The sequence below is a fragment of the Lepidochelys olivacea genome (assembly GCF_965140295.1).
Source record: "Lepidochelys olivacea isolate rLepOli2 genome assembly, chromosome: 3".
NCBI classification, from domain to species: Eukaryota; Metazoa; Chordata; order Testudines; family Cheloniidae; genus Lepidochelys; species Lepidochelys olivacea.
In genome coordinates, this window is record NC_140413.1 from 35,720,705 (window position 1) to 35,746,495 (window position 25,791).

A 25,791-nucleotide genomic window follows, 5' to 3' on the forward strand; every position below is an offset into this window, starting at 1 on the left:
GGACTAGGAGCAGAGAGAAAATTTAGCTAGGAAGGTTTGTGAGAGCAGAAAGCTGCAAATGCTCTGCATAAAGTCAAGGAACTTCATTTTGGCTTGATGGAGTAAAATAAATTTTGGGAAACTACCTGACTAAACACATTCTAAGAAAAATATAAGAGAAGGAAACAATTAACAGTCAGAGTAATGCAAAGTAGCTTTAGAGTAGAGATAACCTTAGATGTATTGTTTTTCCAGGCAAAGAAAAATTTTGCTGCCCCTCCCACAATGCATCTCCCCAAACCAAACAAAAATAAATCATCAGAATTTTATACTACAAATATAAAATCATATCCGTGATGGGATCAACCCTACAAGACTACCTGGCAAATAGAAAAAAGAAATGTGTATTTACGGCTCTCTCTCTCATTTACACACACATTCTATTCTTTTGTATCATATTTAATTTCTTTCTGTTTTCCTCTCTATCATTTATTATTTCTGTTCCCATCCTCCATTTGTCCCATTCTTTCTCTTTCCTTAGGACCGTTATCATTTTTCCCCCTCTAGGGCTATCCCCATATCTTCTGATGGCTTTCCTTCACACATCTTCCTGAACCACCAACTCTCCGCGGCTGTCTTTCTTTACCCTTTGCCCTTCTCTCATGCATCCTGCACCATTTCCTAGAAGCTTAACTATGCCTTTCCAAGGATATCCCCCAGTAAAGCACATTGCATTCTAGCCTTATAGTTACTTAGGCACAGATTATTGTGGTGGCGACTTCAAAAGGGTTTATTTCCTGAAACTGAGGGAAATTATGGGCAAAACTAATTGGGAGGAAAAATTTAGACAGAAATACATGAATGAAAATTGGGAATTCTTTAAGATGAATTTCTTGGATGGCCATCTGGTGAGGCAGAGTGGCCTCCCACTGATGCAGAGGGGGAGGTGTTGCCCCTCGAACCCAGATGGGTGGAGTCTGGCCAGTTATGCTGGTATGTCCTGAATATGAGATTTGAACATTAGACTATAACCTATGAAATATTTGACTTAGGTACCTGGATGGAGGCCTGAGGCTGGATCACTTTAAGGGAACTGTATTGTTTGGACTTCTGAGTAACCAGTAAGGTAATAAAGAAGCTGTTTTATGCTGTCTTGGTAAATCTAAGTATTGGAATATCCACCAGCTTTATAGGGATTGTCTGCCCCATTTGTTGCAGTTCACCCTAATTGAGTGACCATAGCTGGCCCCCACTGGGACTCCAGTCACATAGGGAAAAATCCATGCTAACAGGGCTAAGGACAATAGGAAGGAGTTTTTTAAGTATATTACAGGGGTGGCCAAACTTACAGACCCCTGAGCAGCATACGACAATTTTCAGAAGTTTGCAAGCCAGGGCACACCTGCTGGGAGTCAGGGCTTCAGTACCTTGGGAGGCACCTGCCGGGGCTCAGGGTTTCAGCCCTGCTCCTGCTGAAGCCCAGAACCCAAGCAGGCACGCCCTGTGAGGCTGAAGGCCCAAGATCCTCCTCCCCACTGGGCAGAAGCCTCTATTCCACCACCCTGCTGCAAGGCAGAGTCCCAAGCTCCCTCCTCAGTCTGGTAGGTGGAGAATGGGGGAACCCCGAGGGGGAATCTGTGAGCTGCACTTTAATTATAAAAGAGCCGCATGTGGTTCATGAGCCAAAGTTTGGCCATCCCTGGTATATTAGGAACAAAAGAAATCCTAGCAATGGTAGATGGAGATGGTAAAATTATTAATAATGGTGCAGAAAAGACAGAAGTGTTCAATAAATATTTCTGACTTTTTTTTAAATGAGAGGGAGGATGTATTCATATCACATGAGGATGATGAAGCAATTTCCAGTCTGTTAGTTGCTGAGGAGGATGCTAGACATCATCATCTACTAGTGATAAACATTTTAAAATCAACAGACCTAAATAGCTTGCACTAAAGAGTCTTAAAAGAATTGGCTGAAAAAATCTTTGGCACACTGATGTTAATTTTTAATAAGTCTTGGAAGACTAGGGAAATTCCAGAACACTGTAAGAGTGTTAATGTTGAAAGTGGCAATATTCAAAAAGAGAAAGCAGGATGACCCAGGTAAATATTGGTCAGTTAACCGCACATCAATTCCAGGAAAGATATTGGAAAAGCTGGTACTGGATTTAATTGATAAACAATTATACAGGATTTAATTGATAAAGAAAGAATATAAAAGATCCTTGGATGTATAAACTGGGGGGATAGAAAGTAAAGGTAGGCAAGTGATTTTGCATCGTGTACAGCAGGGGTCAGCAACCTTTCAGAAGTTGTGTGCTGAGTCTTCATCACTCTAATTTAAGGTTTCGCATGCCAGTAATACATTTTAACATTTTTAGAAGGTCTCTTTCTATAAGTCTATAATATATAACTAAACTACTGTTGTATGTAAAGTAAATAAGGTTTTTAAAATGTTTAAGAAGCTTCATTTAAAATTAAATTAAAATGCAGAGCTCTCCGGACCGGTGGCCAGGACCCGGGCAGTGAGAGTGCCACTGAAAATCAGCTCGTGTGCTGCCTTTGGCACGCATGCCATAGGTTGCCTACCCCGGTGTACAGCATTGGTGAGACCAATATTTGAATATTGCTTATCGTTCTTCCACCCACATTTTTAAAAGGAAGTTGAAAAATCTGAGAGGGTACAGAAAAGAGTGACAAAACTGATTCATAGAATAGAATCATAGACTCATAGAATATCAGAGTTGGAAGGGACCTCAGGAGGTCATTTAGTCCAACCCCCTGCTCAAAGCAGGACCAAGAGCTGGAGAAAATATCTTAAAGTGATACATTTAAAGAGCTCAATCTCTTTATCTTTTTTAAAAAAAAAAAGATTGAGAGATGACTTAATTACAGTTATACATACTTTCATGAGGAGAAAATACCAGACTCTACTCTATCAGAGAAAAGCATAAACAAAAACTAATGACTGGAAACTGCAACCAGTCAAATTCAAATGAAAAGTTAGGTACGCATTTTTAACTGTCAGAGTGATTAACCATTGGTACACTTACCAAAGGAAGTGGTAGAGATTCTCTACCTCTTGATGTCGTCAAATCAAGTTATTTGGTTCAATGCTAGGTAACCAGATGAAATGTAATGGCCTGTTATATAGAGGGGGTCAGATTAGATTACACCTAATGGTACCTTCTGGCCTTAAACCGGTGGTTCTCAAACTTTTGTACTGGGGACGCCTTTCACACAGCAAGCCTCTGAATGTGACCCTCCTTATAAATTAAAAACACTTTTAAATATATTTAACACCACTATTAAAGCTGGAGGCAACGCGGGGTTTCGGGTGGAGGTAGACAGCTTGCGACCCCCCATGTAATAATCTCATGACCCCCTGAGGGGTCACGACTCCCAGTTTGAGAACCTCTGTCTTAAACTCTATGAAACTATGAAGAATCAGAAAGAAATGATGGTAGTCTGGGATAGCTGTATCTGAAATAGCATCACCACCAAGAGCAGAGGTGCATCCAAAACTTTCCTCCTCCTGCCCAAGAATGAGAATAATGAAGATCAAAGACACTTCAAATAGAAGACCATGCCTTCTAGATATTTCCTCCTCCTCAAATCAGCATCTCCTCCATCTTATCTGGGCTTATTTTTAACCAGTTTCCTCCCAACCACTTCACCACACTTGTCAGATTGATGACACTGCAAAACAAAAAATTCTCACTATTTCCCCTGAAGTCTTGACATATATATTGGAGAGGATGGTTGGCAAGTTGGAACCCTGCAGTATTCTGCTTGTCAAAGATCTTGGGGAACTAAAATAATGCTTTCATTCTACCCTTTAGCACCTTTCAAAGAGGAAGGAAAGAGTCCACTGAAGGGTTATCTTCCTGAAAGATCCCACAGACAAGTTATCAAAGCCTAGTAGTTATTAGTATCAAAGGCTGCTGATAGCTTTTGATCCTCATCAGCATGTACACCATTGCTGAGAGAGATTGCCATCAACAAAATCACCTGTGCAGCTAAAACAAAACTGATAGTGATCTGCAACATTTGCAAGTTCAAGATACAGCTGGAGCTATTCAGACACCACCTTTCCAATAACCTCCCCAAAAATTAAATGTTAGAGACTGAGACCCTTAACTTCATGAGATTTTTTTTTGAGCAGTGCCTCAATAATGGCAACCTGCCCTGTTGAATACTCTTTTTTCCGAAATATGATCTAAAATTAAAATATAATTTTCAAATATTTTAATATTTAAAGCCATGCAATTTGATTAAAAGTGCTTTATGACTAAATGTAGTAAAATGCATGCGCAGCATATGCAATTATTTAAAAATATAAATAAAATTAGTAGTTTGCAATGTTGGTATTTGCTGCTCTATATTAGAAACTCTTTGAGACACTGGTCTTGTCTACACTAGATAGGCTTTGCTGGTATAGCTATACCAGAAGAGCTATGCCTGCAACCTCTCCTAGTATAGATGCAGTCTATTTTATTTTAATTATTTTGCCAGTATAGTTTATACCAGTTCCCTGAAAAAAACAAGCAAAAGGACTTTGATGTCGCTATCACTGTGTCTATGCTCCTTACTGTATAGCTGTGCTGGCAAAACTTTTAAATGTAGACCAGGCCGCAGACCAAGGTTTCCTAAGTGTTTAAACAAAGCCTAACACATCAGGAGACCCAAACCTGATTGCTGAAAGCTTTTCATCTTCACCTTCGGACCAAATCCTGATGCCAATGAAGTTGGTGGCAAAAATCCTGTTTTCTTCAGTGGACCAGGATTTGACCCCAAGTACTTTAGCATTGAAGGCACAATATCAGTTTGAAATTCTCAGTTAAAAAGTGACAGGTTTCAGAGTAACAGCCGTGTTAGTCTGCATCCGATGAAGTGAGCTGTAGCTCACGAAAGCTTATGCTCAAATAAACTGGTTAGTCTCTAAGGTGTCACAAGTACTCCTTTTCTTTCAGTTAAAAAGTGTGTTGAAAGTTGAGTACCCTGCCCGTTGTTGGGGTTTCAGAGTCCTATTTATTTTTTAAAATACATTTATCTTCCCTGTTGCTGTGTAAAAGATTCACACACACACACAAAAGAGGGAAGTGACCAACTAATAGACTATACAGTGGAGACAATGAAAACTAACTTTACACAATGGGCTATGAAATGCACAAAATAAAAAGAATTTTTGTGGGGGATTTTCTTCCTAAACTTTCAATTATACTGGATTTTAGGGGTTACTTGTATCAATAGTAGACAAAATATCTTCAGAAATAAGTGTGACTTTTAAATTTTTGACAGATTTCAGAGTAGCAGCCATGTTAGACTGTATTCGCAAAAAGAAAAGGAGTACTTGTGGCACCTTAGAGACTAACACATTTATTTGAGCATAAGCTTTCGTGCATCCGATGAAGTGAGCTGTAGCTCATGAAAGCTTATGCTCAAATAAATGTGTTACTCTCTAAGGTGCCACAAGTCCTCCTTTTCTTTTTAAATTGTTGGTCTCCCTTTAATTATGGGCAAATATCAAAAGCCCGTCTGACTTTTCTAGTAAAGTCTGCAGTGGTGTTCTGCATTGATATCTTCAGCAAAACTGAACAGACTGTCTTCTGGAAAACTGCTTGGAGGGCCTCCAAGATACACCTTTTAAGATTGCAGCAAGATGTGGAAATCAGATAAGCTCTCTGTTTCCATCTTTCCACGAGGTCGCGTTTACCAAGCCAGGTTGGTTCTATGTTAACTATACCCATTGCAAATTTTATCACAAGTCCCAAAGGCTTGTATTATCCAACAAAATTTCTTGACTGGTGATTACATTTCACTTTTTGGTGTTATTTCAATGGGAATTATATTTGTATTCTTTAGCTGATTTTTTTTTCCTGCTAGTCTTAGTCCTAGTCTTCATTTAAAAATTGGATTGACCTAGCTCCATTTCTCAGGCCTGTGAAAAATTTTGCACCCTGTGCATTGTAGTTGGGTCGACCTAATGATTTAGTGTGGCTAAACAGTGAAGAAACACAGTTTAATATTTCTGATTTTGTAATTCCACTTATCTGTATTTTTTGCCCTGAAGTATAATTTGAAAGTGTCCACTGATGGTAGAATAATGGAAATGCAGTGTTACTTCCTGCCAGTCTCTTGAATGAAATCTTCAAAGAATTTCAGCATTGTAAATATAGTATCAGTTAGAGAGACACCAAAGTTGTATTTAATTTCTTAGTAAAAGAGACAGATGAAGCCACTTTATTTTCAGGATAATCTTTTCATATGTAACAGGTTGAGGTCTATCTTGTGATAATATCAGGAAGGAGCTGTGTAACAGGCAGGCCCAGTTCCTGAAATATTATATGAGTTCAAAAATGGCAGCAAAGAAATTCTTACAATAGCTGACCAGTTTCCAATCTCTATATGGCTAGTAGAGTTAATAAAGCATCATGAGTAGACAGCTGAAATGTATATGCAAACCCATGCAAACTGTGAACATGAGTCACTGAAGACTTCTTTTAGTATTAGTATCATAGAGGTGAACAACACAGGTATTATCTTTGTCTCTCAACCAATGAGCACATGGTTCTTGTGCTTAAGTATTCACAGTGGAGAACAAAAGTATTCTGGCAAATTTTTTATTGATCTAGTTATCAGTTAGATGGATTTATAATTATAAGTAAATAATGGGTCTGTACAAGAGCCATTTTTCACCAAGGAGGTGATGTAGTGTTTGGCCGAAATGGAGCACTAATATATGGGAAGCCTCGTTAATAAAGCCTATAGAGTCAGGTTTCATTCTGCACCTGTATACAGAGCTACAAAAAAAAAAAAAAGTGTCCGGTGAAATACCCTGGGAAATTCAGAGAGCGGTGATGATAAAGCATTTTCTGTGCAAGAGTGTGTGACCCACTTCCTTTGAAGGCCAATGAAAACTAGTCACAGAACACAAGAGAAAGCTAGCATGCCCTCAACAAACAGCTGTCTTTTTCTCAGTCTCCAAAAGTAACGCTATGTAGCTTAGAGTGCAGGCAGGACCAAGTTTATCTCTTACTCTGAGAATAGTAACTTCCAGTTGTTACTAGAATTAGGGGACTTTGTGGGGAAATTAAAAGAAACTATGTCTCCTTTTATAACAGCAGCTGGCACTGGGATGTCTTAAGGAGGAATATGACTTTCAGTCTCTATATGATTAGAATGTATATGAACAGAGAGGCAAAGGAGTGTCAGGTCATGAACCAAGCTAACCTGAGCTAATCACTCCAGATCAGTTCCTACATATTGGTGGGCTAGTAAGCAGCAACCCACTGCTGCATCTTGAGCAGCATCTGTTCCATGAATAAACAGATGACTTCACTTCCCTGGGCTGTCCATCTGGCACCTTTCACGAGCTCTAAATTCAATTTAAAATACAAACAAAGATTTTACTGTCACAAGTGGTTTGACCTGATAGATGAACTGAATGAGAGAGTTCACAGGAGGTAATAGTTCATTGCCCTTAGGCAATCTCTCTCATTCTTCCTGAAACTGAAAGATGATGGTGTCTTTAATCAGATTTGTTTATGCAAAAAAGAAACATAAAAGCCATTATTTGTATTTGGAGAAGATCAAGATAGAGATGAAGTAGCATATATCATGTATCCTGACTGGTAAACACTTCTCCTTGCTTCATTTTTAAAGTATCAGCAACACTGATGTTTTAACCAGTCTGTTGGAGTACTGTGCAAGTGGGAGGAGGTATTGTTTCATATTCTCTGTGTGTATATAAAGTCTGCTGCAGTTTCCACGGTATGCATCCGATGAAGTGAGCTGTAGCTCACGAAAGCTCATGCTCAAATAAATTGGTTAGTCTCTAAGGTGCCACAAGTACTCCTTTTCTTTTTGCGAATACAGACTAACACGGCTGTTACTCTGAAACCTGTGCAAGTATTGTTATCCAGATGTTTAAAACATGGAACTGGTCTAATCCCTTCCTCTATACACAGAGCAGACTGAGAACTGTATCTGTTAAATTAAACATGAGATCTATGCTCTTCATTGGCTATGTCTACACCACAAATTAACTGTAGCATGGGTAGACATACCCATGACAGCTTTAATCTAGCTAGCGTACATAAAACGTGGCACAGACCCTGACACAGGCTAGCAATCCGAGTATGTACCCAGGGTCCCTTGTGAGGTAACCAATGACACCATGACTTCACTACTGTTGTTACCCAGACTACCTAGATTAAAGTATGTAGACCAATGTCTTATGGTTGCCTTAGACAATAACTAAGAATAAACTTACAACAAAAGACAACAAGCCTTTAAAAAAAATTCAGAAGCTGGCAAACATAACCTGAATCTGCCATACAGTCCACAAATACAAGAAACAAAAATAGTTTGGGTCTTGTCCTGAAAGATGCCACAAATGTACAGAACAGTCACAAAGATATCATGTTAGATCATAAAATCAGAGAAATGTCAAGCTGGAAGGGACCATGAGAGGTCATCTAGTCCAGCACCCAGTACTGCAGCAGGACCAAGTAAACCTAGACCATCCCTGGTCTAACCTGTGCTTAAAAACCTCCAATTGTGGGGATTCCACAATCATCCTTGGTAACCTTAACTATCCATATAGTTAGAAAGTCTTTCCTCATACGTAACCTAAATCTCCCTTGCTGCAGATTACAGCAATTACTTCTTACCCTACCTTCTGTGGACATGGAGAACAGCTGATCACCATCCTCTTTATAACAGCCCCTAATATGCAGGTCCTTTATGCAGAAGACAGCCTAAACTATTATGTGGAACAATAAACAGTTCCAACTTTGAGGATCCTAACTACCACAAATTTTATCCCAGTTCTCAATGATCAAGTGATCTCTGAATCTTTTAAGGGGGATTTTCTGTAAAGCAAACAGCTTGAGGTAGGAACCAAGCTGAGTCTGGAGACATGAGGCAAGCCTTCCATTCAAAGTTGTCTTCAGAGTATAGCAGAGGCATTTTAAGGAACTAACTGGTTGAATCTTTAATTATTTGAATTAGGATAGTACCTAGAAGCCCAAACACAATCAAGGCCCCACTATGCTAGGTGCTGTACATACACAAAGTAAGAGATCTCCTCCTCCCAAAAGATGTTACAGTCTAAAGAGACTAGAAGATTGATTATCCCTGTTCTAGAGATGGACTTTTAAAGCACAGAGAGATTAAGTGATTTGACCAAGGCCACACAGGAAGTGTGCTGGAAATCAGAAATTGAACCCAGATCTTCTGAGTTCTCATTGCATGCCTTAGCCACAAGACCACCCTTCCATTCTCTGAATGAAGAAGTAAACAGAGTTGTATTTTTATCTTCTTACTCAGTTTATAATACAGCAGTGCAAGGATTACAATTTCAAATAACCCAGTGGAGATATTCCCTAAATACATATGAAGAGAGCCTCATGCTTGCCTCACATAGAGCTCCAAAGATTTGACTGACTGACTTTTCTGCAATAAGGTAAACCTGGGCACTTTAATATTTATCAGCTCATAATGAAGTTCTTGGTTTTGGAGGCAGAATTCTTATGAACAAATGGAGTTGTGCTTCATACCCTTCATGCAAAGTCACACTTATCTTGGTGTTACATTCCACCAAAACTCTTGATGGAAGGAAAAATCTGTCATATTTGAGGCACAAAATCTTTAAATACCATATACTTAGATCTGAATAAAAGGAGGCAACTAAGCATCCATTAGCTTAAAGTGAATGTTAATATGTAACAATACAATAAGTGTGCGTGTTCACACAATTAAGCATTGAAACTGAAGTGGGATAAAGAGATTTCTCTGCCTCCAGCAAACTTTCAATTCATCTCCACCTCTGTACATGACTATACATTAGTCTTTCCAGGAATAACGTATAGTTCTAGATCCAAAAAATACATTTGAAAAGCAGAGGGTTAGTCTGGTTTTAGAATGCATCAAAAGACAGGTATTTTCAAAATGCTTCTTGAGGTTGAAGCCTCCTGAACACCCTACTGGGGTCTTATCTTTCCATTTGTCAAATACTGCCGAACTGGACATAACCAGTTTTATTTCCCATCCCTTATCACCACAATTTACAAACTATTCAGTAAGCCATGGGATGGTTTAAATGTATTGTGGGAGATATTTTGAAACTGCTAGATGAGCCTTTAAGCCTTGAGAGCTGCACTGGAGAGCTCCACTTACAGCTTTTGAAAAGAAGTACAAAGGAGCATGCTCACTGACAGCTGTTCACAACTTCAGAGACTTTATGTTTGCTCATGCCCTGAACAGAAGAAATGCCTCCAGGCACTGTTGTTTGTCTGGTGCAGCTCCTTCTTCCTCCCCACTACAGGGGCTGGTTCTACTTTCAGTAGCTTAATTTGGCTTTTAATGCCTAACTTACCATAGTTGGAGAGGAGTAGCCTGGTGCAATATACACAGACATATACCATGGCTCAATAGCAAAGAAATTAATAGAAGCAACTCCAAAACTTACATAATTTGTGGAAACATAAAACAAGGTCAAATTTAAGATTCATAGCCATTCTGAAACATCTGGATAACAGTGCTGATAAAACTTCTGCAGCAGTTGATAGCTGATAGCAAAGCACAGCGCTCCAGTCAGTTAACCATGGATTAAGAGACTGTACCAATCTTAGAAACCAGCCTCTTCCACCTCTCTACTTCAACCCATATATATTGCCGGCAATATTTCTACAATTTTCTAACTGGGGGTACTCAAGGAAATAAGCCAGTTGACATGAGATCATTTAATGTGTTTCCAGATATTCAAGCAGACAGAAAGACAGACAGACAGACAGAGACACACAAAGAGAATCAGTTATGTGATTCAAACACTTCAAGGCTAGAGAGCCTGAATTTGCTTTTCTTTATTCAATAAAGCTTGTTTTTCATCTGTTCAGTAAAGGCTGAATGATTCTTACCCACACTGCAAGAAAAAGCCTGAAGTTCACTTGAAATGAATAATGCATTCACACTCAGTTGTGCTCAACAACTGTCCAGTAGTAAGTTTTTGTAATATTGTGTTGTTATATTGTCTAGGAGTGTCTGCATTTCTGCATAATAATATGCAGTTGTCTGTGTCAGTCTGTACATTTAGTGATCCATGTCTCCATGTCTAGCTGGCAGCCGGTATCAAGTGGAGAGCCCCAAGGGTCGGTCCTCGGGCCGGTTTTGTTCAATATCTTCATAAATGATCTGGAGGATGGTGTGGACTGTACCCTCAGCAAGTCTGCAGATGACACGAAACTGGGAGGAGAGGTAGATACGCTGGAGGGTAGGGATAGGATACAGAGGGACCTAGACAAATTAGAGGATTGGGCCAAAAGAAATCTGATGAGGTTCAACAAGGACAAGTGCAGAGTCCTGCACTTAGGACGGAAGAATCCCATGCATCGCTACAGACTAGGGACCAAATGGCTCGGCAGCAGTTCTGCAGAAAAGGACCTAGGGGTTACAGTGCACGAGAAGCTGGATATGAGTCAACAGTGTGCCCTTGTTACCAAGAAGGCCAATGGCATTTTGGGATGTATATGTAGGGGCACTGACAGCAGATCGAGGGACGTGATCGTTCCCCTCTATTCGACATTGGTGAGGCCTCATCTGGAGTACTGTGTCCAGTTTTGGGCCCCACACTACAAGAAGGATGTGGAAAAATTGGAAAGAGTCCAGTGGAGGGCAACAAAAATGATTAGGGGACTGGAACACATGACTTATGAGGAGAGGCTGAGGGAACCAGGATCGTTTAGTCTGAGGAAGAGAAGAATGAGGGGGGATTTGATAGCTGCTTTCAACTACCTGAAAGAGGTTCCAAAGAGGATGGACCTAGACTGTTCCCAGTGGTAGCTGATGACAGAACAAGGAGTAATGGTCTCAAGTTGAAGTGGGGGAGGTTTAGGTTGGATATTATGAAAAACTTTTTCACGACGAGAAAAACGAGTGGTTAAACATTGGAATGCATTACCTTGGGAGGTGGTGGAATCTCCTTCCTTGAAAGTTTTTAAGGTCAGGCTTGACAAAGCCCTGGCTGGGATGATTTAGTTGGGGATTGGTCCTGTTTTGAGCAGGGGGTTGGACTAGATGACCTCCTGAGATCCCTTCCAAACCTGATATTCTATGATCTGTAGGTACAGTTGTGTCACAAAGTAACTGAGTGTAAACACTAGAAGAATCTTGCCATTTCATATGTTGTTCAGCTAGATCCAAGTCCCCACTCTGCTCTCATTTTGCTAATGAAACTGGCTACATCTCCCTTCCACATGTGCTGTGCAGAAAGTAGACACAAAACCTGACAGTGTTTATCTCCAGGGAATCTAATAGATTCCAGATCAAAAAAAATTTTAGTACATACACACACAGGGAAATCGGAGTATTCTCCCAGAGGCCACAGAATTTCAGCAAGTATCCACACATCATCTCCCAGGCACCAAGCAATTAACATTCTAAAGCATCTTTTTCTTGGGGCTAACTGATCCAGTGTCTGTCAGGGATTAGAAGGCATACCCTTGCTCAGGAGTATAAAGCTGGAAGCTATGCTTTGAATCATTGGAGGAGATAGTGCAAGGGAGCAAGTAAAAAGCTGTGACCCCTTACAAGACTATTTTAAGTTCAAAGACTGAAGCTTTTTCTCTCATTTCTATCATCATCAGAGGGACTAAAATGTTATAAATACATGTTTTATGTTTTATAGTTTATATACCGCAATTTAAATCCCTGGTTCATACACCTGAGTAACATGCAAATACTTAGCCCATAGTTTTTGGCAGATGCATGAATAAACTTGATTTTAGCATTTTTCCTTACCTTGATGGTTTAAAAATTTAAGGAATAGTATTTAAGTAGCAGAGGAAAAAGTTTTATGAAGCTGCCTTCAACACATGCTACTTTAAAAACTTACTGGTATCAAGACAACCCTTATCCATCAGATCATACAACTTTTTGATTTCCTAAAAACATTACCAATACCACAGCAAAGACAGAAGAGAATAATGCATTCTGGAATGTCTTTTATTGCATTGAATGCAGCATGTGTGATTACCTGCCTCGTGGGCAGGTGGTGTATGTGTGCATTCAGTGCACTCTTGAGACCAGAGTGAACTGGAGGAGATAAGGCAAACAGAGAGGTACCTAGATGAGACTTTCAAGAACACAACAGAACAGTCCTATCCCCACTCAGACAGCTTCTGTGCTGTGGAGGAGTACGAAAGTCTGGGGGAAGGAGAACATCAAGCTGGAGTAGAGGGAAACAATCCCATAATTAAGACTCTCCTACAGATGATGTCATCCTCTCATTCCCTCTCAGGGGAGCGGACCCCAGTTATTAGGAATAGCCAGGCAATAGTAATGGGGATTCGATTAAAAACATAGATAGTTGGGTTTGTGATAACCAGGAGAACCACATTGTGAATTGCTTGTCAGGTGTGAAGGCTGCAGACCTCTTGAGACATCTAGATACACTAACATTCTGTGTTGGGGGAGGAGATGGTGGTCATGGTACATGTATGTACCAGTGACATAGGGAAAGGTAAGAGAGGTCTTGGAGGCCAAATTTAGGCTCCTAGGTAAGAGATTAAAATTCAGAACTTCCATGGTAGCATTCTCTGAAATGCTTCCAGTCCACACAAAGAGCCAGCTAGACAGGCAGAACTGCAGGGTCTCAATGCATGGATGAGACAACGATGTTCAGATGATGTTCAGAGACGGGATTTAAGTCTATTAGAACCTGGTGAATCCTTGGAGAAAGGAGGAGCATATACAGGAAAGATGGGCTCCATCTAAACCAAAATGGAACTAGATTTCTAGTATGTAAAATTAAAAAGGTCTTAGAGGAGGTTTTAAACTAAGGGCTGGGAGAAAGCCGACTGGTTCAGAGGAGCACATGGTTCAGATAGAGACATCCCTGAGCGGAGGATTTATTAAAGGGGATACGCTATATCCTCGTAGAGATGAGAGGACAGAAGTTGATAAAGTACAAGTAGGAACTAAAGAGAAACAGTCAAAAGAAAAAGAGTCCCGTTCAATTACATCACACAAATGCAGAAAACTAAATATTGATAAATTTTATAAGTGCTTGTATACAAATGCTAGAAGTCTAAATACTAAGATGGGTGAACTTGACTCCTGGTATTAAATGAGGATATTGATAAAATAGGCATCACAGAAACTTTGTGGAACAATCATAATCAATGGGATACGATAATACCAGGGTACAAAATATACAGGAATAACAGAGTAGGTTGTGCTGGTTGCGGAGTGGCACTATATGTAAAAGAAAGCATGGAGTTAAATATAGTAAAATCTTAAACCAAACAGTACCATAGAATCTCTATGGATAGAAATGCCATGCTTCAATAATAAGAGCATAGCAGTAGGAATACACTACCAACCTAATGGTGATTGTGAAATGCTCAGGGAAATTAGAGAGGCTACAAAAACTGAAAACTCAATAATAATGGGGGATTTCAACTATCCACATAATGACTGGGTATGTGTCACCTCAGGACCAGATGCAAAGATAAAATTTTAGATGGCACTAATGATTGCTTCTTGGAACAGCTAGTCCTGGAACCCACAGGGGGAGAGGCAATTCTTCATTTAGTCCTAAATGGAACACAGGATCTTGTCCAAGAGGTGACTATACCCGAACTGCTCAGTAATAGTGGTAGTAATAGTAATAGTGAATATAATGTAATTAAATGTAACATCCTTATGGGGAGGGGGACATCAAAGAAGCCCAGTACATTAGCATTTAATTTAAAGAAAGGGACCTAAACAAAAATGAGGATGCTAGTTAAATGGAAATTAAAAGGTACAGTCACAAAAGTGAAATGCCTGCAAGCTGCATGTTATTAAAAACACCATAATAGAGACTCAAATTAAATGTATACCCCAAATTATAAAACATAGTAAGAAGACCAAAAAAGCACCACCATGGTTAAGCAAAGTAAAAGAAGTGGTCAGAGGCAAAAAACAAAAGAAGGCATCCTTTAAATGTTAGAAGTTAAATCCTACTGAGGGAAATAGAAAGGAGCATAAACTCTGGCAAGTCAAGTGTAAAAGTATAAGTAGGCAGGCCAAAAAGAATCTGAAGAGCAGCTAGCAAGAGACACAAAAACTAATCATTTTTTAAAGTACATCAGAAGCAGGAAGCCTGCCAAACAATCAGTGGGGCCACTGGGCAATCGAAGTGCTAAAGAAGAACTCAAGGAAGACAAGGTTGTTGAAGAGAAGCTAAATGAATTTTTTGCATCAGTTTTCACTACAGAGGACGTGAGCCATTCTTTTCAGGTGACAAATCTGAGGAGCTGTCCTAGACTGAGGTGTTAGAGGGAGGTGTTGGTACAAATTGATACATTAAACAATAAGTCACCAAGACCAGATGGTATTCACCCAAGTGTTCTGAAGGAACTCATATACGAAACTGCAGAATTATTACCTGTGGTATGTAACCTATTACTTCAATCAGCCTCTGTACCAGATGATTGGCAGATATCTAATATAACTGATTTTTTAAAACAGCTCCAGAAGTGATCTTGGCAATTACAGGCCAGTAAGGCTAACTTCAATACCAGGTAAATTATCAGACACAAAGATGAACATGGTATGTTGGGTAAGAGTCAAAATGGCTTTTGTAAAGGGAAATCATGCCTTACGAACCTGTTACAATTCTTTGAGGGTGTCAACAAGCATATGGACAAGTCTGATCCAGTTGAATAAGGGTACTTGGATTTTCAGAAAGCCTTTGACAAGGTCCCACACCAGAGGCTATTAAGTAAAGAAAGCAGTCATCGGCTAAGAGGGAAGGTCCTCTCATGCATCAGTAACTAGTTAAAAGATAGGAAACAGAGGGTAGGAATAAATGGTCAGTTTTCTCGGTGGAGAGAGGTAATAGCAGGGTCCCCCAGGCATCTATACTGGGACCAGTGCTGTTCAACATTTTCATTAATGATCTAGGAAAATTAATAAATAGTGAGGTGGCAAAGTTATTACTCAAGATAGTTAATGTCAATGCTGACTGTAAAGAGTCACAGAGGGATCTCAGAAAGCAAAGTAATGCAGATTGGAAAATGTAGTCCAAACTAGACATACCAAATGATGGGTCTAAATTTTTACCACTAAAGAAAGATCTTGGAGTCATCGTGAATATTTCTCTGAAAACATCTGCTCAATATGCAGCAGCAGTCCAAAAAAGCAACAGACTATTGGGAACTATTAGGAAAGGGACAGGTAATAAGGCAAAAAATATCATAATGCCACTATATAAATTCCCAAAACCAGGAGCCACCAATTGCAGCAGGTTTAAAACAAAAACAAGGAAGTACTTTCACACAATGCACAGTCAACCTGTTCAGCTAATTGCCAGGGGATGTTGTGAAGGCCACAAGTATAACTGGGTTCAAAAAAGAATTAGAAAAGTTCCTGGAGGATAGGTCCATTAATTACTATTAGCCAAGATGGTCGGGGATACAACCCAATGCTCTGGGTGTCCGTAAACATCCAACTGACAGAAGCTGGGACTGGAAGACAGGGGATGAATCGCTTGATAATTGCCATGTTCTGTTTATTCCCTCTGAAGCATCTGGCACTGGCCACTGTTGAAAGACAGCATACCAGGCTATTGATCTGGGTCAAACAATTGATCTGACCCAGTATGGCTGTTCTTATGTTCTTAATAAACCTCAAAGTGCCAGAGTTTACAGAGGGAAATGTTTCTTTTTTTAAAGAACAAGCTACATTTCTATTCCAGTGCTAAATACCACCATAGCTTGGCGCACATATAAATTTTCTAGAGTAAGCCCGGTCCTGCTGCCCACAAGAGAGCTGTACTGACTGATATTTGGTCTGTTAAGGAGAAAGGGGACAGAAACTTTGAAATTTGTAATTCTGACTGCTTGGTTGGCTACTGACCAGTAGCTGTCTGGGGTGGCAAGCTTCCAGGTGATGATGGCCACATGGCTCTGAATGGTTGTGGGAGTATTCATGACAGTGTGCTACAGCTGCAGCTCAGGGGTGAGCCCAGGGCAGATTTCGGAAAGTGCCTCTGGCAGAATGCTGGACACTAAGGGAGCCAGCATTCTAATCACTTAGGGTAAGTCTACACTGCAATGTAAGCCCTGGTTACAAATTCAGCGTCACACCTAACTCCTCTTTATCTACACATAAACTGAGCTAACCCAGGGCTCAGACGAAGGGTCCCAGGACCCCACAGAGGTGAAGGGTCTGAGCTTGAGTCAAGCATAGGACCTGGGACACAGGACTCAAGCCGGGACCCTGGGTTCAAGCCCTATTGCTTTGCAGTGTAAACACAGACCTGCTGGACTCATGCTCTGGGACCCCACGAAAAGTATTCCACAATTCCACAGGACAGCTTTCATTGTCCTCTGGACAGTTAAGTTTGGTGGATAGTCAAGTTTTCCCTCACTGCACCACAAGCAAAGGACACCTTTGGGGAGGGCGCTAGGAAGTCTCGGATATGGGGGATTGGACTTGGGCCCACATAATGCAGTGTAGATTCCCATTCCTAATCTACGGTTACAAATGAATGTAGATGCTCAAACCCTAGATTAATAAACCATGGTCTGTTAAGTAAAGTTCTGCTAACTCTGGGCTTACACTGCAGTATAGACATAGCCTTTGGAAAAGGCTGACTGGAGATATACAAGCTAATTAGCCGATCAGGCTAGGAGGGCTGATGAACCAATTAGCCCATCAGCTGAGGAGCATAGAAAGACACAGGAAGGAAGGGAGTCAGGAGAGGACCTGGGCTAGCTGAGTCCAGTGTGTTCAGAAATCTCAAGGAAGGGAGACTTCTGGCCTGGTGGGAAAGGTTTAAACATAGAGAAGCACTGTATATTATATTGCTGCATGGGTCTGCATTCCCATACTGGTGCTAGAAATGTAAATAAATAAATTGAGGTTGCCACTCAATGGGGAGAGTCTCAGAGGTTCCTGGGGTATCTGCAAACAGGGACAAAGTGCACCCTATTACAGTGCCCTTTGTCATCCTCACATTCTGCCACAATGGCTGATCACCCCAAGTCTCCAAAACAATCTGGTACAGCTGTTGTTGCAGCTGCCAAAAGTGCTCGGCATATGGCATCCAAAGCCACAGTCACCTGGCGATAAGATCTCAAATAAATGTTCACCAGTCTCTGTGGATTGGCAGTTGTCAGCATCACAACTTGGAGCACTATTCCAGGATAGCAGACACAAAATGCCGGATGTTTTGAAAATGGAACAGGCTTGCCCACAAGAAATGAATAAGACGGCAGGAGAGGAATCATGGGCACTGTTGAGCTTATCCCCAAGTGCCACAATTCCACTCACTCCCAGCTAACTTCTGCTATGTATCTGTAGCAGGGCGGTCACCCCACTCCGGCTCAGAAAGGGTTAAAAGCCAGCCCTTGGAGAGGGCTGGGGCTAGGAGTCAATCAGAAAAGACTGAGAGGCAGCCAATCAGGGCCAGGCAGGGCCCTATAAAAGGGCTGCAGGCTCAGAAGGCAGTCAGTCTTTCTCCAGCCTTGGAGAGGGAAGGACTGGCTGCCTGCAAGCAGAAGGGGCGTACCTTGGGCAGAGTAGTGCTGGGAGAAGCAGCAGGAGGAGCTGAGGAGCTCCAACCTGGCAAACTCCCAGGCTGAGGCTTTGCTTCTTAGGCTTGAGGGGGCACTGGGGCTGTGGGGAGCAGCCAGAGTAGGAAAAGGCAGCAGGTCCAACCCCCTGGCTGATGATGAGTGGCCACTTCAGACTACAGTTTGCCCCTGAGGGAAGGGGCTAGATGAAGACTGGCAGTGGGTCACTGAGGTGAGGGGGGCTTAGAGGATTGGGGTTCCCTGGGGAAGGGAGGAGCCCAAGTGTGGGGGTACTGTCACTGGCAGTACCCAGGAGAGGAGGCACTGTGGGCCGGTGAGGGATGCGGCATCAGAAGTACTATAAGTGGTCGAGATTGATTAGTAAGCAGATATCGGTAGGGAGACACCGGCCAACAGGAGGCGCTCTGAGGCTGGGATGAGTTAATTCCTGGATGACCAGCGGGAGGCGCCGCAGCAGTGAGTGCACACTGCTACAGTATCCCACAATGCAAAGCAAGAGAAGTCCCAGAATGCATACAGAATAGCAACAAAGCAAAGCAAAGCACTCCGGGATACTTGCACAGAATGTTGCTCACCTACTCCGCCCAAAGTCCATGCCATGTATACAAACCAATCCATACTGAAACAGAAAATATTTTACAGTGGATGCACAATTATTGCAGACTGTCTAATATGCACCAATCAATGTGCAAGAAATATCAGTGCAAATTAAGACCTCATCTAGACAAGGCCTTGTTTAAGGCTTGCTGATCTTTTTCATTAAGACTAATAGAGAAGACATGTGCTTTGATATGTATAATTCAGCAAGGAAAGTGGAAGATCATACACCAAGTTTTTTCACTACTTCTATCTTTAAATCAACCATGGGATTTTTACAGACTAGTAGCTTAGTCAGGTCTCACTAATTTTTCTAATATAATAGTTACAGTAACTTAAACAAAGGGCTGCTTTTGCCCAGAGACTCTAGGAAATCTATTTCTACCTTATTCTTGTCAAAGACAGACAGAGGGAGAGAGGGATGTGCTAATTAAATTCTTTCTTCCTATTTTAAAGAGCCAAGAATATTTTATACCAATAAATTTATTAGAGGGCAATAAGTTTGCCTTGAATTTACCTGATCAATAGGCATTTCCACTTTCAGATTTTTGTCTTCTTGTACCTCTGCTGCCCCTTGAACTTCTCCCCGGGGTTTACCAGCTTTAAAAATACTTGGTGCTGGAAAGTAATGGAAAACATTAGTTATCAAATACTGCTTGTACACCTCCATGAACATGTCACAGTTCCTTGTTCATCAAACTGACATGTAGGATTATTAAAATTCATTATTTTTCTTAGTAAGTAAAGAATCAATTCTATAATAAGAAAAAACGTTAATCTTATTGGCTTTATTTCCAAAAGTTGCAGAACCTAATCAGTTTCAAGGAAAAAAAATGTATTCCTGTTGAAATATTTTATTTTTGCCTGAAAGGACTTACTAGGAAGTGTTGTGCAGAAGACTTGGCCAAAAAAGGGTTATGTAGCAGTGCAAATATCAATGTCCAGTAAACTAAAACTATAACAGAAACAGACTAAAAATGTTGAATTATCAGTCTTCATGCCATAGAAGAGTAAAGGGCAATCAAATAGCCAAAACATAATTTCTTCTTGTCTTCTCTTAATTTATTATGTTTTATTTCTTAATAAAAAGCAAGAATATACATTCAGAAGTTTGAGACAGAATGAAGATCAGCAATTTGCATAATTTAATATTAATGTATGCAGAGGACCTGATTACCCCTCATGTGCTAGGTTTTGTACAAATGTAAGTAGGCAGGTAGACACAACGCGCAGTCTAATGAGTTTACAACCTAAGATGTTTAGAAGAAACTTGCATATAAACAGAGGTAGGCAGGTGGACACAATCCCCACGTGAGGTGCTCGGGCTCTAAAACCCATGTCTGCTGGTTCAATCCACACTGCTACCCAACAGCTCCAGTGAAGCATGGAACAGCAGATTATGAGCCCTATAGGTTCAAGCATACTGGATGTCCCACCTATAGCAGTCCTGAGTGGCAAAGCCTACTGTGTTCTCTGATTGGCCCAAGAATGCTATTTAAGGTCTAGGCTAAACACCTGGAGGCTGTCTGCACAACTATTTGGGTCCCTGGATTGCTCCTGCAAACAGATTGTGCTGCACATTCCTGATACCTTACCTTGCTCCTGGTTTCTGACCCTAGCCCTGCTCTTGACACCTGGCCTCACTCCTGGACCCCTGCTCTGCTCCTGACACCTCAGTTCCTGGTCCCCTGCTCCACTTCTAATGCCTAGCCCTGCCGTGGTTCCACTAATCCTACTTTGGCTGGCTCATTTGGCTCCAACCCGATGCAGCTCATTGACCTCAACTACGACCTGATCCTATGGCATGACGCTGGTACGGACTGCTGCTTCTGGCCTTGACCCTCTAGACTGAATTCAGACCATATTCTCAAGTTCCCTCCAACCCAAGCCTTAGCCTCAACCCTGCACCCCAATAGCTGGGATCCTGACACCCCAGGCTAATGATCTTACAATCTAAGAAAAGTTTAGAAATATGTACACAAATATACATAGTATGTATACAGTACAACAGCTATGTTTTTTCCTAAAGTATGATTTTATACAAGAAATAAGGGATATAAATGTTATAAATGGATATATTTTCACACTGTTACGTTCACCATAAACCGTTCACCATGTTCACCATAAACCGTTCTAAAATGGCTGACCAAATGACATGGACATTGCGAGGGAATTATGGATTAAGAAGTCTGTCTATATGCACCTATATTTTAAATATTGGTTTGTGTGTTTTCTCTGTACTACTTCCAAAGGAGCAATAAATATTTTCACTTCTCTGCTCCTCATACATTATATTTAATAGAAACATTTCAGCAACCATTCCATAGACTTAAAAAAACAAAAATGGAAATAGTTCATCAAAATAAAATTCTTAAAACATAACTGTTGCCTTACACAACAGAAGCAGTATTTCATATTACCCTTATCAGATCCCAGAGGTGTAGTCCTTTCAGGTCTTGCCTTCTTGACTTCTTTGCTTTCTTTGGCATAAAAAACTGAGTGTGCTTTTCCATCTGCTGGTTTGGGACTTTTCTGTGATTTTGCTGAATGTTTACAAGAAGGTTGACTTGCACTGTGTTTCTCTGACTAAATGAAACATTAAACAGAGAACATCCAAATGATTAACAATCTCTTTTATATTAACTGTTACATATGCCCAAGTAATTTGTTTGCAACTGTGAACATTCAGCATTAACAACAATGCATTTCAGAATCCTTCACACACATCTGCTTTATTGCTTTAGTTTCTTAGAAGGCCTTTTGACTTTGCAAAGGCTGGAAAAGAGCAATAGCCCTTCCACTTTCATTCCTGCACTGCCGCTGTTACAGGGCTCAACAAGGAGCAACAGCTGGAATTGGGAGATTAAATGGATTTTAGACTATTAAAAATTACTAAATGGCTTTCATCAATTTTTACTGCAATATCAAGGATATTTCTATTAGCCTCTAAAGCCTTTTTCCGTAACCAGACCATGACTGTAATTTACAATGGCAAAGAACTAATCCATATCATGATTATTGCTGTTATAATGTAGATTTTCATACTGTTATAGTTGCAGTTTTAGATGCATGTGGCTAAAAATTATGACTATGCTTTTTCCAGAGAAGCTGCTAGGTTCCTGTGTGTGGGTCAGCTCATTAGATTTCCACTGTAGGTAGGGACATAACACTGAGAAGTTGTACTTACATATATATAGACAATAAACATATCTTTATGAGACTTCTAATACAGCAGTCCTTATGTAGAAATAGCATTAAGATAGCAGGAAAGACTAATCAGATTTGCAATTAAAGCTGGTTGAAAAATATGATGGAACAATTTTCTGTCAAAGAAAACATTTTGTGAGAATTCATAGTTTTTAATGAGTTTTGCAACAGGGAAAAGATTAAAACAATTTAGATTTTCTCATTTCATTTTGATGAGGTCACAATGTTTCATTGGATAAGGTGAAAATGTTTTAATTCATTTTGATTCATTGCATTTAGACTTTTATATTATATTATATATAAGTATGCACATTAATGTTTTTAATATAAATGTCTAAATTAAATGAGTCAAAATGAAAAGATGAAACATTTGTTATTGCAGTAACATGTTTTTATGTAAATGAAATGATTCAACATTATCAAAATGAAACGTTTCAAAAGTTCCAAACAAACATTTTTGGGGGTTTCACTTCATAGGAAACTTCAAAGTTTAGCTTTTGCTTTTTGTTCCAATTTGGAACCAAAAAAAAAAAAAACTTTTAAAAATGTTGGCATTTCCCACAGAATGGAAATTCCAGTTTCCAACCAGCTCTACTTGCAACCCCCTTGGTTTTGCCACTTTAAACAGACAGCCCATCAGCTTGTCCTGTGTTAGCTTTGCTAAAGCAAACAAACACTAGTGAAAAACCAAACAAAATAGCACATTTATTAACAAGAGTTAAGGTGTGGAACTACTCAGCAAAACTACTGTGAAAATGGTATTCCAGGGTTCCACTTTCAGAGCAAAATCACACAAGCCGTGGTAGTAATAGGAAACTTTAATCAGCAAAACCCAAAATGTCCAATGAGTTCTTGAAATGTACTGAGGACAACCTTTTGTTTCAGAAGGTGGAAGAAGTAACAAGGGGAACAGACATTTTAAACATCATTCTGACTAACAGGGAGGAACTAGTTGCAAATCTGAAGGCAATCTGGGTGAAAGTGAGGATGAAATGATAGATTCATGATTCTAAGGAAAGGACGGAGTGAGAACAGTGGAATAAGTACAATAGAAGTCAAAAAAGTCAGAAAATTTTAGGTAAACCCCCATGGGAAGAAAATCTAAGGGGAAAAGGAGTTCAAGAGAGCTAGCAGTTTCTCAGAGAGATAATATTAAAGGAGCAACAGTACACTATCCCGATGTGAAGGAAAGACAAAAAGAAAAGGAAGAGGCCAAAGAGCTCCATCAGGAGCTCTTTAATGGCCTGAAAAATCAAAAAAGAATCCTACAAAAAGTGAAAACATGGGCAAATGTCTAAGAATGAGTTCAAAAGAATAGCACCGGTATATAGAGACAAAATCAGAAAGGCTAAGGCAGAAAATGAGTTATACCTAGCAAGGGACATAAGGCAATAAGAAGAGGTTATATAAACACATTAGGTACAAGAGAAGGAAAAAGGAAAGTGTAGGTGCTCTTTTTATTGGGGAAAGAGAGCTAATAAGGAATGACCTCAAGAAGGCTCAGGTGTTTAGTGACTATTTTGCTTCAGTCTTCATTAAAAAGGTGAATTGTGACCAGATATTAACAAGGGGGAAGGAACGCAAGACAAAATAGGGAAAGAACATGTTAAGAATATTTAGATGTATTCTCATCAGCAGGGCTTGACGAAATTCACCTTAGAGTACTGAAGGAACTAGCTGAAGCAATCTTGGAACTGTTACCAATTATCTTGGAGAACTCATGGAGAGCAAGTGAGGTTCCACAGAACTGAAGAAGGGCAAACATAGTACCTAACTTTAAAAGGGGAACAAAGAGGACCCAAGGAATTATGGACCTGTCATAAATATAAAGGGAAGGGTAAACACCTTTAAATCCCTCCTGGCCAGAGGAAAAACCCTTTCATCTGTAAAGGGTTAAGAAGCTAAGATAACCAGTGGTAGCAGATGACAGAACAAGGAGTAATGGTCTCAAGTTGCAGTGGAGGAGATTTAGGTTGGATATTAGGAAAAACTTTTTCACGACGAGGGTGGTGAAACACTGGAATGTGTTACCTAGTGAGGTGGTGGAATCTCCTTCCCTAGAAGTTTTTAAGGTCAGACTTGACAAAGCCCTGGCTGGGATGATTTAGTCGGGGATCGGTCCTGCTTTGAGCAGGGGGTTGGACTAGATGACCTCCTGAGGTCCCTTCCAACCCTGATATTCTATGATTTTATGATAACCTCGCTGGCACCTGACCAAAATGACCAATGAGGAGACAAGATATTTTCAAAGCTGAAGGGGGAGGGAAAACAAAGGGTTCTCTCTGTCTATGTGTTGCTTTTGCCGGGACCAGAGCAGGAATGCAGGTCAGAACTCCTGTAAAGAATTAATAAGCAATCTAGTTAGATATGCATTAGATTCTGTTTTGTTTAAATGGCTGATAAAATAAGTTGTGCTGAATGGAATGTAGATTCCTGTTTTTGTGTCTTTTTGTAACTTAAGGTTTTTCCTAGAGGGATTCTCTATGTTTTGAATCTGATTACCCTGTAAGCTATTTACCATTCTGATTTTACAGAGGTGATTCTTTTACTGTTTCTTTAATTAAAATTCTTCTTTTAAGAACCTGATTGCTTTTTCATTGTTCTTAAGATCCAAGGGTTTGGGTCTGTGTTCATCTATGCAAATTGGTGAGGATTTTTATCAAGTCTTCCCCAAGAAAGGGGGTGTAGGGCTTGGGGGAGATTTTGGGAGGAAAGACGTTTCCAAGTGGGCTCTTTCCCTGTTATTTTTGTTAGACGCTTGGTGGTGGTAGCAATAAGGTCCAGGGACAAAAGGTAAAATAGTTTGTACCTTGGTGAAGTTTTAACCTAAGCTGGTAAAAATAAGCTTAGGGGGGTTTTCATGCAGGTCCCCACATCTGTACCCTAGAGTTCAGAGTGGGGAAGGAACCTTGACAGGACCAGTCAGCCTAACTTTGATATCTAGAAAGTTACCAGAGCAAATTATTAAATAATCAATTTATAAGCACCTAGATGATAATAGGATGATTAGTAATAGCCAACATGGATTTGTCAACAGCAAATTGTACTAAACCAACTCATTTCCTTCATTGACAGGGTTATTGGCCTAGTGGATAGGAGAGAAGCTGGACATGGTATGACTTAATCTCTGTAAGTCTTTTAACACAGTCCCTTAAGACATACTCATAGGCAAACTAGAGAAATGTGGCCTAGATGAAATTACTATAAGGTAGGTGCAAAACTGGTTGAAAGACCAAACTCAAAGAATAATTGTCAATGGGTTTGCTATCAAACTGGGGGAATATATCTAGTAGAGTCCTTCAGGGGTCTCTCCTTGGTCTGATACTATTCAGTATTTTCACTGGATAATGGAGTGGAGGGTATACTTATAAAACCTGCAGATGACACCAACCTGGGAAAGACTGCAAGCACTTTGGAGGAC

At 40.2% G+C, this 25,791-nt stretch overlaps 1 protein-coding gene across 2 annotated transcripts in view; it reads right to left on the bottom strand.

Moving 5' to 3' along the window:
- Positions 1-25,791, bottom strand: part of DCDC2C (doublecortin domain containing 2C) — a 107,623-nt gene that overhangs the window by 29,312 nt on the left and 52,520 nt on the right. For both annotated transcript variants that reach the window (XM_084623925.1, XM_084623924.1), the window contains exons 7-8: positions 21,584-21,749; positions 19,681-19,781 (exon numbers count right to left, since the gene is read on the bottom strand). In XM_084623925.1, the coding sequence (XP_084480051.1) occupies positions 19,681-19,781; positions 21,584-21,749 (267 nt within the window). The remainder of the gene's footprint in view (positions 1-19,680; positions 19,782-21,583; positions 21,750-25,791) is intronic.